The sequence below is a fragment of the Antechinus flavipes genome, chromosome 3, assembly GCF_016432865.1.
Source record: "Antechinus flavipes isolate AdamAnt ecotype Samford, QLD, Australia chromosome 3, AdamAnt_v2, whole genome shotgun sequence".
NCBI classification, from domain to species: domain Eukaryota; kingdom Metazoa; phylum Chordata; class Mammalia; order Dasyuromorphia; family Dasyuridae; genus Antechinus; species Antechinus flavipes.
The window spans coordinates 422,831,251-422,846,009 of record NC_067400.1 but is presented as its reverse complement, the minus strand read 5'-3'; the positions used below and the strand labels follow the sequence as shown (position 1 = coordinate 422,846,009).

Here is a 14,759-nt window from a genome sequence, read left to right as displayed (position 1 = left end):
TAGAGATTTGTAAAGATTTTTAATGAGCTGAGATTCTTCAACTTTCTCTCTGGTTTTTTTAACAGTAACTCAGTTTCAGCTCTTATTCATATAACCTGGATTTAAGAAATAAGTAATTGCCCTAATTTGTCTTTAATGCATTTCTGTGATTCATGATTTTTTAACAAAAATAAATAAACGTTTTTTAACAGATAAGACATTTCATTTTTTTCATCAGAATACCAGAGAATAGGGGCAGCTAGGTAGTACAGTGGATAAAACATTGGACTTAGAAACAGAAAGATCCATCTTCCTGAGTTTATATTTGGCCTCAGGTACTTACTTGGGTGTGTGACCCTGGGCAAGTCACTTTAACTCTATTTGCCTCAATTTCCTCATCTGTAACATGAGTTGGAGAAGGAAATGGCTAACTGCTCTAGCATCTTTGCCAAAAAAAATCCCCAAATGGAGTTATAACTGAAACACCTGAATAACTAGAGAATAATAAAAGTATTCATATCTTCAGTCCATTTTATGTGCACTTATAGTTTGCCTGCTTTAATCCAAGCATTTTCAATAGGCAGGATATTAATATTTTTGATTTGTTCTTATTGGTTTTGTCTTCTTATGGTATTGGAACACAACAGAGTACATCAAAACACAGTGATTCTGCTTGCTGAACAGTTTCAAGCAGAATCAGCTTGTAGTATTATCCCTGATTCTCACCTCACCTTATGGTATGGGCTATTCCTTTGACTTTTAGTAAAAGTTGTATCATATTGATTGGGATTCAGAGTCCAATTTCAGGCTTCACAATTACTGTAGATATCACCATTATACACTATTCTCACTGGCATTTGTCCTTTTTTGCTATCTGTTTTCTCCCTCTAGTCCTTCTCCTCTAATTATAACATAGAACTGAAGCATTTTTAATATTGTTATACACACTTAACAATTTCTATTCCTTGTTCCAATTTAAGAATATAGATGAATGGAATGTCTTAAATTTCTTTTTAAAAAATCTAAAATAACTAAATTCAGTTTATTTTTCCCAATAAGACTTTTCCCTCCTTTAGAACCAGATGCCCAGGAAAAAAGGGGGATCTATTCCTATAGTTTACAATCATTTAGTCTTGAATATATTTTTTTTCCAAAATAAATTCTCATTTTATTTTGTAGAGCTAGATATTTCTAAATCAAATAGATAAGGATTTCATTTGCCATGGACAAATATGTGATTGGTGTTATTCTTCTTAACCTCCCTATTAGTGTCAAAAGGTTACCATTATCTTCCCAGTCATATAGGCTCACAACCCATGTAAAATCCAATTAGTTGCCAAGTCCTCTCCTTTCTACCTTCACAACATTTCTCATAAACATCTTTTCTTCACTGATACTGTTACCACCTCATGCCTGGATTGTTCTAATAATCTGTTAGTTGGTTTCCCTGCCTCAAGTCTCTCTCTACCACATTCCATTTCATTCTTTCTAAAGTACAAGTCTGAATGAGGGTCTTGGCTATACCTTGAGGCTCTACAGTAAAATCCATAGACTTCAAATATAAAGGATTTTCTCTCTCTCTTTTTTAAAATTAACCAATTGCTTAAAAAAACTAATTGAAAAAAAACATTAAAAAGGCAAAAATTGGAAATGAATTTTCTTTAAAATTTGATTCGACTTTGATTGGAATTGATATCTTTTTCCTCTCAATAATTCTTTGAATGAAATTTAACAAAATGTAGTTATTCAGTGATTGTCAAGAAGAGTGTCATAATGATCAAAAAAGAATCTAAGACTGAAGGAAATATAATATCTAGAATGAGTAATATCATATGAGTCTCACAAACTTTTTCCTCTTACTATGACTCATCCTTTTTCTTATAAGAAAAGTGAGATCTATCATCATATTCAAACTTCTCTAGAAGCTGAATAATCCTCTATTTGTAAAATGACTACATCAAGATAAAAGACTTTGATGCTCCTTCCTGCTCCATCTTTTGTTTGTAAACCACACTGTAATTTACTCCGTACTTCATAATGGATTACAAATGTTCGCAGTTACTCAAGGCAAATTCTAAATTCCTGTAACAAAGATGGAATCTGAGATTTTGTTAAAAGAAAAAATGCTAAATGAACATTTACATTATGTAACCCAAAGTCCTGAATTCTGTTGGTACTTAAAATTAGAATAATTTATTGATTCTTTTCTAATTTATCCTTATAAAATATTATAGAAACTATTTGTTCTCATCTTACAAAAAGTAAGCAAGCTTAAGCAATGTCCATAAAGTACAAGACATATTTGTGCAGATGTTTAGATTCTTTTCTTATATTTTTAGTTTTTATACCATTAACTTTTGTTCTTTATCATTTGCTTTAAATTTCCCCAAAAACCTGTGTGTTTTATAGAAAGAAAGAGCTCCGTGAAGCAGAATCAAAGTTGCAAAGCAAAATAAGGTCTTACAAGCCACAGCATCCCATCTTTTATTTCATAGATTAGGAAATAGAGGCCCAGAGAGATTAAATTATTTGCCCGAGACACAGAGCTAGCAAGAATTTGAACTCAGGTCTTCCTGAATCCAAATTCAGTTCCTTTTCCACTATTTTCTGTAAAAGACTTTAATTCAGATCCCATCCATTTTAGAATGTGTATTCATTTCAATAGGGTTTAGGTTCAAGTTCATCTTTGTTTTAGCAAAGCCTTTCTTCATTATTATTTGAATTTTGTGGGAAAGTAGTGCAAATGTTTGTAAATTGATTTTAGAGAGATATTTTAAACCATAAGAGAAGAATATGTTTTCTGTCATTCTCAAATATTTTAGAAACACAATTACAGATCAGTAATTAATTTACCAATTAATTAATAATCCTTATTGATTCATTAAAGTCCACTACAAACCTCTATTATAAAAAGCTTTGTCCATTTAGTTTTCAATGCCATTAAATATTTGAAAACAGAAAAAAATTCTTACATATTAGTACTTGAGCATAACTTTCCCCAATTAGTATGAGCTAGAGCAATTTATTGTAGAAACACTAAGTAAAACCACTGCTTTACGTTTAAATGACATCTGAATGATGTGAGTTATGCTTATCCTTAATTTTCTCCATATTTATGTCTGACCTTGTCTTCTTCATAAGCAGATGCTATATTGTCTAAAGCAGGTAATGGAGGCTGCTGCATCAGGTTAGAAATCTGAGACTTGGAACGTTGTCGTAGGGAAGCTCTAAAAACAGAAAGATGAAAGACTTAAGTGTTCTGGACAGGTTAGAACAAGCTCCTTGTTTTACTCAGGTTTATATCACAAGCACGAATTGAAAAAAAAAAAATTAGTCAACAAAAATTTAATCCAGCATTAGTAACAAAGAGCTTCCTGGCAAGATTTGTGATAGAGCTGGCCATTTAGGAGTCACCCCAGGATACAGGCATTCATTTGAGCATTCACAGAAGAGAAGTGACCTGATTGCTGAAAGATGTATCTTGGAATAACAAAGGATTAATCTGGGAGGAATTCTGGAATGCTAATCTCTATTTATTTATTTTTTTAAGTTGGGGGCCAGACAATTCCAATAGACTTGTGATGGAAAGTGCTATCAGCATTCAGAGAGAGAACTATGGAAACTGAATGTGGATCAAAGCATAGTATTTTCAACTTTGTTATTGTTGTTGTTTGTTTGATTTTTTTCTTTCTCATATTTTTTTCCCTTTTTGATCTGATTTTTCTTGTGCAACATTGATGAATATGGAAATATGTTTAGAATTACATATGTTTAACTTATTATCAGATTGCTTGCTATCTTAGGGAAGAGACTGGCAGGCAGAGAGAGAGAAAAAATTTTGAAACTCAAGGTTTTGCAAAGGTGAATATTGAAAATAATCTTTGTATGTATTTGGAAAATACATTAATTACTGGAAAATGGGGATAACAATACATGATCCACTTATTCCACATGATTATTATGAGAGAAGTGCTTGATGAACCTGGAAGTAGGGTGGTTTTTAAAAATTGTTAATAGTATTGTCATTCACTATATGCTGGTGCTTTAATCTGCTTTCGGGGCTCAGAAGACAGTCTCACCATCTTCTGATCTGATAGGTTTATAAATAGCATGCAAACAGCTAGTAGGAAACTTGAATACTCACACTCAATTACTAGGAGACATGGTCTCAATTTTATCCATAAGATTATAGATTCAGAGCTGGAAGAGACCTTAGAGGTCATTTATTTCAACCTCTTCATTTTATTGATTAGAAAAATGAAATCCAGGAGGTATATGTGAATAACCCATGGTCAAGATTTAGAGGAGAGCCAGGTTTCAAACTCATGTTCTTACTTCTTATATTCCACTAACTATGATGCCTTCATATAGATTTTGAGAAATGAAAACTTATATATTAGCTCAGCTCAGGAAATCAGCTTTTTTTCTTTTTCTAGAACTGAAGACTGAACAGGAGTGGGGCTAGGAGCTTGGAGCAAGTATTGTGTTATACTCAAGAAGACAACCGAAGACAGTGTTTTCTTTTCTTTTTTTAAATGCATTTAATTTATTCATTTGCTTGTTTACTTAAAAATCTTATCCATGTAAGGGTAAGCAGACTCCAAGAACTTTTAAATATACCTATCATTTGTCGATCCTACAAGAATAAATACAGAAGTAGATAAAATTAATTGTGTGTGAAGTTCCATCTATTGATTAATTATCAGTCATTCTAGATATTTCTTTGCATATGATTCCCCTCTTGTCTCATAACAAAAGGATATGGTCCAACCAGATTGCATCACCTGATTTCCTCTGTATAAACATGCTCATGGGTGTGGTGCAGGGTAGTATCCAGGGCAACATTGTTCAGGTTCTATTTACCAAACACTACGGATCATTCTGTGTCCTGAGTATTTTAGTGAAATTAAAGCAAACATCTTTTCTTTTAATACATGTTTACTCATCTATAGGATCAGTCCAAAACTACTTGGGATCAAAGAGGGGACAAAAGTTGGTCAAGCCCACAGATATTCTTCCCTGTTTGTCTGTTATGTCTTCCCTATTCTTAGATTCCAAGTCCCTTCTTTATATTAGATAACATAGATAGAGTCCTTTTCTCCAGAATGAAGAAGTAACATACAAGACAAATAAGTTTCTTTTCTTTCTTTCTTTTTTTTTTTTTTTTTTGTGCTGAGGCAATTGGGGTTGCCCAGGATCACACAGCTAGGCAGTGTCAAGTGTATGATGCCTGATTTGAACTCAGGTCCTTCTGACTTAAGAGCTGATGCTCTATCCACTGCACCACCTAGCTGCCCCAACAAGTAAATTTCAATCTGGGGAAGGTACAAGATATATCAGTGAGTAGTAGTGGTAGCAGTGTGATATTAGACAGAGAAAAACCAATTAAGAGAGTGTTACAGTGGCGCAGGTAAGAGGTCCAAGAGCCTGAAACAAGGATAAAATAAGAAAAGAGAGGATGATCATAGAAGTGGTGGTCGAAGATAGAACTGGCAATGTCCTTCTCTTTAGAAGTTTGTAATAGCTCCTAACTTGTCTCATGCCAGATGTAATTGTGAGCTTTGATATCCATGAGTGCCTGATTTATTTATAGAACCCTAATTTCAAGTGACATGATGATATGGCAGAATTCACGTACCTAACATCATACTAGGGAGGGACTGAAATAGTACAGTCTAATCTGTTAGCACAAAATCTTTCATAAAGGCAGGGTAATACAATGGAAAGAGAATTGGCTCGAATCAGTTTCAAATCCTCCCTTTGACAAGACTCATGTGACTTTAGGAAAGTCCTTTAGCTTCCTTAAAAGCTTCAATCTCTTCATTTACAAAATGAAAAGTTTTAACTGGACAACCTTTCATATATTTTTCAGCTGTCAATTTAGGTCTTCTCACTCATTTCAATTAATCTTTTCTACCAAAGAGTAAAAATTCCTCCCCCAATTATACAGCTCTCTGTAGGTACCTCTTTATGGTCATCAACAAGGTTGTTGTTTTAGAACTCATTAAATGAAAAAAAAAAGCATATTATGGAATGTGATTAATACAAATGGTAAACATTAAGCATCCAGCTTGGAATGTTTATTGTAACTTCCATCTAAAAAATTCAGACCAGTACTTATAAGTTTATTTTAAAATCCCACTCAGTTTTAAAAGGAATATTTTTATTGGAATCTCTTAAAACTTTTTCATTAAGCAATTAACAATTGGAATGAGACTTTTTAAAAAACGAGCATTTTCTCAGGGTAGACTTTAATTAAATGTCCTAGAAATAATGCAGACAATGGGAGGGACATGCTCTGGTATTTCATTAACTGTGCTATTAGACTCCAATTTTAGCTCAAAATAAAATCTTTAGCGATAGTACATTGATAACAAATACAGCCTGACTGAATTGTTTATATCCATATTCTTATTATTACATGAGCAATTTAATTTAAAGTTCTAATTTAAGGTTTAAGATTAGAGTTTGTCATTTTCCCAGTGAAAACACAGACTATATCATTAGGGTGAACAGCAGTATTTTTTAACCGAGAAAATAATGAATTTCTCAACAGATCTTTAGAAAACCTATCTTGACTACCATCCATTGCTCATTTAATTCAGTAAAAAGAGTGTAGTATGTCTGATGTGTTACTCTGGCAACAGATTTTTTAAAAATTACTTGTATCTGTCAGTTAGAGCTTGGTGTTAATAAGGAAAAATTCATGGGTTTGCTTTTCAAGGTAAAATTATGTAACAATTGGTTTGGGGAAGCAAAAAACTAAGGACAATTATTTTTCCACTTATCAGCTTTCTAGACTTCAACAAACAACTCTTTTATCAGTTATGACACTCCTCCCCTGTCCCTCACATAATCAAGAGTACGTCATCTCTTGCCTCTTAGAGTAATCATCTTCCTTTAAACTCAGCTCCAGTGATACCTCTTACAAGGCACCTTTCCTAATCCTCTCAGGTATTAGTCCTCTCTTTCATATCCCCAAAGTGTAAATTATTTTGTATTTACTTATCAGCATATATGCTATTTCCTGCCACTCTCCTTTCTCCATCTCCATAGAAGCACCTTAAGAACAGAAATTGTTTCTTTTCATCCTGGAAGCCTAGCACAAAGCCTGATAAATGTACTATAGGTGTTGGAAGAACACTTTTTGAATTGCAGTCAGAAAAACCTTCCATTAGCTTGAGAAAGAAGCCAAAATAGATAGAATGCATTTATTTGCTGAATATTGATAGATATGTGCTGTGACACTTGGGATCCTCCTTACAATTCTATACATTGATATATGGTACTAAAAAATATACTAGTGAAGAATACAGCTTTAAAAGAACATGGAGACATTTTGAAAATTTTAGACTTACCGTAAACTATCCTGATAACTCCCCCTTTGGAAGGTTTGCCTTCTTTCCAGTGTGGTCTCTTCAGGCACATCATCTCCTATACAAGATAGCATGGATAACCTCTTAGCATATGGTGAAAATAGAACAGATGATAAGGAGGACCATTTATTTTGATGTCAAAAGTGGCAACTGCAATATATACATTTGTTCTAGGTAGAGAATATTTATTATCACCATTGGGAAAAATAAGTTTTGTCACTCATATACTATACCACTGAACTAAAAATGCCAAATTCTTGGTATCCAGCCAATGAGATTTCAGTGTATTATCATCTCTTTAGGAAGACAAAGCCATAATAAAAAGCATACAAAACTTGAGGAGGACTTCTTAAGAGTGACTGGCAATATTAAACAAAGCCAATTCTGAACAAGAATGTCAAGTAGATGAAACTAACTGGACACATAGCTGACTCTACAAAGCACAGTGTGAAGGGAGAAATTAGTATTTATTTGGTTAAAAAACAAACTTTTAAGAGAGAAGGAAGGAAATGTTTATTTATTAAACACTTTCTGTGTTTTAGGTACTGTGTTAAGCACTTTTCAAATATTATCTCATTTGATCTTTATAATAATCAGAAAGGTAGATGCTATTATTATCTATCATAGTTAAAGAAACTGAGGCAGACAGGGGTGAAATGTCTTGCCAAGAGTCACAAAACTAGTAAATATCTGAATCCAAATTTGAATTTAGGTCTTAATAATTCCAGATACCATATTCTATCTACTGTGCCACTTAACTGCTTTAGGTTAAACACACACACACACACACATACACACACACACACACACACACACACACACACACACACACACCTTGGAGATCTTACAGCTTGGCTAATCAGTCAATACCAAAACTAAATAATTTTGAGATCTTCACTTCCATGTATATAGTAAGTGCATAGATATGCTGAGAGACATCCTCCTCCCATTTACAATCCTGTTTCACAAGAATAAGGAAAAAAGAATACTTGCCTTTTATTGTCTTTTCATTTAAATTTTGGTCTCCTTGACTTTGCAAAGTCACCAGAGTGAAATAAACACCTTTCCTATTCAGCAGCTCTTCATGGGTACCCCTCTCTACAGCCTTTCCAAGTTCAAATCCAATGATAGTATCTGCTGTTCGGACAGTAGACAGACGATGGGCTACTGTGATTGTGGTACGTCCACATTGAGCCTTTGAGAAAGGATGGACATCACATTTTTTCTTTATTAAGAAATTAAATATTACTTTTTTAATGACCAAAAATTAATTTTCTCTTCCTCCTATCCTGTCACCAAATGAAGATAATAAAAAATATCTTTATGAAAAATATGTACAATGATCAAAAACTAATTTTTTACATTGTCCATGTCCAAACATATGTCTCATTTGTACCCTGAATCCATCATCTCTGTCAAGAGGTGTGTAACATGGTTCATAGCTGGTCTTTATGTTGATCAGAGTTGTACAATATTTTAATGATAGAAAACTGAATAAAGATCAGGGAATATTGAGTTCAAATCTCTTCTTATTTCACAAGAACACTTTAATAAATTAGGAGTTTGCTATGTAAGAATATTAAGAAATAACTATACATGGACTAATTTGGGTCATCCCATTTTCTGATAGTCATAGCATGATACTCCCCAGTGATCTAGAACTGAAAATGAAGAAAAAAAAAAAAGGAAAAAATTTTCAAATACTTTAAATCCTCTAGGTTTTTGGCAACATTTCAATTTTATAAATGTTCAGTTGCTAAATTCTATAAGAGTGAGATTTTCAATATATCATTAGCTTGTTCAGGTCAAAAGAAAACAAATACTTTTCAATGCAGGCCATTGGACTAGATGTTTCTGTAACATGCAGCTGAAGACCGCTGAAGAATTTATGTTCTAGCTCTGATGACTAAAAGTAGTTTTGACTAAAAGTCAAAAGTTACTTTTAGAGTAGTAGTCTCTAATCTTTTTTTGATAGCATATCTTTATTAGTAAGAACATTTAATGAATCCCAATATGTAAAAGGTGTCCCAATTTTGGGATACTATATATACATATTTGCATATGTGTGTGTGTGTGTGTGTGTGTGTGTGTGTGTGTGTGTGTAATTATAAAATGCTATATATGCATTACTAGACAATTACATATACAAAATAGAAATAAAAAAACAAAATAAACAACATATATAAAATAATTTATTTTATTTTACTGTGCAAAAATCAGAGACTATAAACTTTAAATCCCCTTAATCCAGTATAGAAGTTTACAAGTAAGATCACCACAATCAACCCCTGTGTGTTATAATTTCCATTCTTTCTTCAGGGATTTTGAATATAATAGTGACATGTGATCATCTGGCATTTAGAGGGAGTGAGGGGATCAGTTCCAATGCATATATTAAACATATAATATTAATTAGTAAGATTAATTTCTTTTTAAAAGAAAAAATAAATACAAGTTCTAATTTCCCCCATGCCATCTCTTAGTGGCATGAGCCCAGACTTGATAAACCAGTTTTATAGACTACTAGATTGAACATTTTTTAAAATTTCAGTTCAACACTTTGATTATTTTAGCAGTAAGTAATGACATATAATTCTGAGCAATGCACTCCTCAAACTAAAGGTAAATTAAACCATTAGTTTGAGATTATCCTCTTTCATCTCATTTTCTGCTACTTTATTATATTAGGAAGTGAAATAAAACCTCTCAGCTGCCTACAGATATGTTTGTAGCCCAACTATCATATCACAAGCTTGTTGGGGGCAGTAATTCTATACAGTTATCCCTTCCACATCAAAACTTTCCCCATTGCAGTTTCCATATATCGTGGGCTGGTAAAAGAAATTAAATGAGAATTTTGGGGGTTTTGCAAAAGCCAAAGACAATGCACAAAGGCACACAGAGTTTCTGGCCGAATACTTAACCCAATTTTTACAATAAAGTATTGTAAACATTTAATAAAAGAAAAAGAAAAAAAAATTCAAACTTTTTCTCTGGTATGAAGGGAAGGCCAAAAACTTTTACATGGTTTCCAAATTGTGGGGGCATCATAAAATATGGAAGGTATAACTGTAGTACAATGCCTTGAACAAAGAGCACTTAGTAAATGCTTATTAAATTGAACTGCCTGTGTACGAAGGCAGTTTCCTATAAGACTCGTGACATCTAAGCCTAAATCATCCCTTCAGTATTTACTACCTGTATAGTCATCTGAATCCCAGTTTCTACACTAATAAAATGAGAATAATAATAGCAGTAACATCTATTTTAAAGGGTTTTTGTGAGGATCACAAATGATGATATATGTAAAATGTTAGTCAAAATGTCAGCATTTATTAAATTCAGCAAAAGAAATAAAGGAAATAAGATATTCTTCTCTATCTTTCTCTACTATTATTTCTTCCAGCCCTGGTTCTTGTGAGTTTTGCCAGAAGCATATGTTCTCCTCAACTGGACTCTCAATGATCACTTCCTCATCTGAGACTGACAGGGGAAGATAAAATCAGAAGAGGGAGCTGTCCCTGTGGTTTCCCAAGCTTTGGGCTCCCAAGCTTTAACTTGCAGAATAGGATCTCAATCCAGCCTCTCCTGTGCTGACCTGGGGAACCCTGGAGAGAAAGGTTTTCTCTTCCAATAATCCAAAAACAGAGAAAACCATTATATTACAAATACACACACACACAAACACACTTACTAAATATCAACACAAATCTCAGAATACAAAAGTTTTCCCAAAGCTTCTTTACATACTGTAAATGAACAGAGCGTTTCAACAGACCTTATCAAGAGCTGCCTGAACTATAGCTTCACTCTCATTGTCCAGGGCAGAGGTGGCCATATCTAAAAGCAGGATCCTAGGGTTCCGGATCAATGCTCGGGCAATAGCAATCCTTTGTTTCTGGCCTCCACTCATCTGGCCTCCACCTTCACCAACAAGGGTATCAAATTTCTAAGCCAAAAAAAGATAATTAAAATGAGAGGTGTGCTTTGGTACTAGACAACAGCTCAGTAGATTCATTCATTACTGATACGTCCTCTCAGACTTTATGTTTCCCAGCTCTAACTTCCCTGGGGGGGGAAAATTGCCTCTTTTCAGAAAAAAAGAAGTTATGATCTAATCAATATTTGGGGATGTGTATGAGGTAAAAAATTGATTCAAGTTTTTATTCTGAAGCTTGCCAGGCTATATAAACATCCTTCACTTATACCAATATCAAATAAAACTGCAGTGAAAGGAAGAATTGATTAGTATCCTGAAAAATCACCTCAGAAGAGTGATACAAATCAAATACTAGTATTTTCTCTCTAAGTAGAGAACTTGGTAAAAACAATTTTCATAATTGTCTTTATACCATGAAAGAAAAAGTGATCAATCACATCATTTTTCATTGTGATAAAATTAATTATAATCTGTAATTTGTAATATATAGTAATATATGATACATAATTATATAATAATAAAGTCAGAGAGAAGTTTCATAACATAGGAATAAAATGATTTAAAATTGAAGAAAAGAAAGTTTTTCAGGGCATATTGGAGAATGCATTCAATTTGTGGCCTATAAGACCTGAGTTCTAAGCCTGGCCTTGATACTAATTAAGTGTGTGATTTTTGGCAAGTCATTTAGGAGTGACTTTTAGGAACTTGAATTTTCTTGTCTTTAAAATGAAATACACACACACACACACACATGTATATGTGTGTGTAATGAATATGTAAATATAAAATGAAATGATAAATTAATTCTTAATAAATAATAATCTTTACTAAATTAAATAAATAAATTATGTATTACATAATATAGGGTATATTTACCCTCTATTAGCACATAGAGGGTAGATGAAATGAAGGATCTGGAGTCAGGAAGGCCTGTGTTCAAAATCTACCCTCAGATACTTACTAGTAGTGAGGCATAGATAAGTCTTTTAGCCTTTATTTGCTTCAGTTTTCCCATCTGTAAATTAGGAATAATAAGCATCTGCCTCCAGGGATTCTTGTGAACATCAAATGAAATGATATTTATAAAATGCTCTGAAAGCATTAAAGTGCTAGCTATTATTTTAATTTGCTTAGAAAATACTTGTTGACTTGAAGTGAATGAATTAGCATTTAGTGAGTATGTAACCTGTGTCTGCTTATATTCACTAAACACTACAAATGCCTAGTGCATTAGCCAGATTTTAATACAAAGGAATGAAAATATGCAGTACCAGAAATGGACTTGAAATTTTTTTACTGTTCATTACATTTTCTCTACATAAGTATACAAAAAGTTAAAGTCATAGCAACTGCTCTGTGAGTTAAGATATCAGTGACAGAAAAAATAAATCAATAACATTATTTTAAATGTAATCATTCTTTCTAAAAAAAAAAAAAAAAAGGCAGTTATAGTACCTGGTTGACCATAATGACCAGAGCTATAATTAGTGATTGCCCAAGACAAGTAGCCCAAATCAGGCCTGAGTCAAGGAGCATAAAATCCCTCATATCAATTATTTAAGACAAAATCAATTGATTGGATGAACCTTCATGACTTTGCTCTTTGGGGTGGAGACAAGGCCCCTAGGGAACTACAAATCCTCTACCAGAGCAGAGGAGAGCAGGTAGGGAAAAAGTTGGAAAGGAGCAGAGATGTGGTGAAGCTATGATAGTTCCTATTTTAGCCAATTATTTTGAATAGGTACTTAGCTCATTGTTTTACTAAAGGACTACAAATTCTATCAGCACCCCAAAAATTTTTGAGATGAAGGTCTGGTTGCCCCATCTTTATTACAGCTCAACAAATGAACTACCAAGAGAGTGTTAGTCATTAAAGCAAATATACCAGCTATTTTCAAATAATCAGTGTCACTTTCGAGAATCTCCATTTTGTTAAGTTACTAAAGTCAGAAACATGTTTCATGGAATAGAAATAAAATCAGTTAAGTTGGAGAAAAGAAAGCTTTTCAGGGTATGTTGGAAAATGCATTCAACTTGTGACCTATAAGACCTGAGTTCTAAGACTGGCCTTGATACTAATTAGGTATGTGACTTTTGGTAATTCACTTTACCTCGAGAACCCAAATTTTCTTGCCTTTAAAATGAAAGTTGAGGGCCTTCTCAATGGGAGTGTGGGGGAGGAAGGGAAAGAATCTGGAACTCAAAATTTTAATTATTTATTACTCTATTATTAATTATATTATTATTTATCCAATTAATCAATTAGATGAAAATGAAAGTTGGATTGAATAACCTTTAAATCCTCTTAGTATTTTAAAAATCTATTTATTCATTAAATAAATATTTATTAAATAACTAATATATGCAAGGCACTTGGAAAACAAAGGCATAAATAAAAGTCATTGCCTTCAAGGAGCTTACATTCTACTAGGTGAATTTATGATTTTAAAAATATTCTTGACTCTTTCAAAATTTATATTGGAATCATAACACAGTACTGACAAATACTTTCTCAGATAAATAGAGAGAACTATGAATGTAACCTATGTGGGTTTGAAGGATCACCATTAAAGCAATGAAGAAGATTAAAGTTTTGGGTTTTTTTACTTGCAGTTCCTACACACTCAGTACTTCATCTTCCAATTCCACATCTTTTCGTTGGCCTGACTCTCATGCCTGTAATATTCTCCATCCTTGCCTCAGCCTTCTGCTTCCCTAATTTCTTTCAAATCTTTGCTCAATTCTCATTATTTTATAAGAGAATTTGTCCAGTCCCCCTTGATATTAGTGCCTTCTCTCTGTATCTATACCATATATGTATAGTTTTTTGAATATTATCTATGAGCTTCTTGAGGGCATGGACAGTTTTTGCCTTTCTTTGTATCCTAGGATTTAGCACAGTTCTTAGAACATCATAAATGCTTAATAAATGCCTATTGATTTGACTTGTTGATTTTCATTAACAATTTTATTTCATGTTATTACTTATTCCTTAGTGTTTTTGGTAATTTATCCTAAGATGTAGATGGGTATTCAAGGCTGAAATGGAAAGAAAAATTCTAGCTATTCATTAATTTTAGATGAAGTACATGTGAGACAGAGAGTACCAGTGGCAAATTCATGATAAAGTTGTAGATGTTGGCTTCTTTGGCAGCTTTGATGATATCTTCCATGGTTGCATCTTCTCTGCCATAACGAATGTTCTCTGCAATTGTGGTGGAGAACAGTACTGGTTCTTGTTCAACAATCCCAATATGGGATCGGAGCCATTGAATATTAAGGGAGCGAATATCATGTCCATCTAGGGTCACCTGCAGAATATAAAAACAGTCACTATTAAGATCTCCTTCAGTGATGTGTATCTGAACACTTTATCACAGCCTGTCAGGAACAAAGGGACTCGAAGATTTCTGATGAAAACATTTTCTAAATTATAAAGGACTTTTCAATTGTCTATGTTGATA

The 14,759-nt window shown here is 33.1% G+C and overlaps 1 protein-coding gene across 2 annotated transcripts in view; it reads right to left on the bottom strand.

The window, feature by feature from the left end:
* ABCB11 (ATP binding cassette subfamily B member 11) overlaps positions 1–14,759 on the bottom strand; it is a 111,261-nt gene that overhangs the window by 39,086 nt on the left and 57,416 nt on the right. The window contains exons 13-17 of one of the 2 annotated variants that reach the window (XM_051986219.1): positions 14,403–14,606; positions 11,134–11,304; positions 8,349–8,550; positions 7,338–7,413; positions 3,104–3,206 (exon numbers count right to left, since the gene is read on the bottom strand). In XM_051986219.1, coding sequence (XP_051842179.1) covers positions 3,104–3,206; positions 7,338–7,413; positions 8,349–8,550; positions 11,134–11,304; positions 14,403–14,606 — 756 coding nt within the window. The remainder of the gene's footprint in view (positions 1–3,103; positions 3,207–7,337; positions 7,414–8,348; positions 8,551–11,133; positions 11,305–14,402; positions 14,607–14,759) is intronic. The other variant, XM_051986220.1, reaches the window with a different exon arrangement.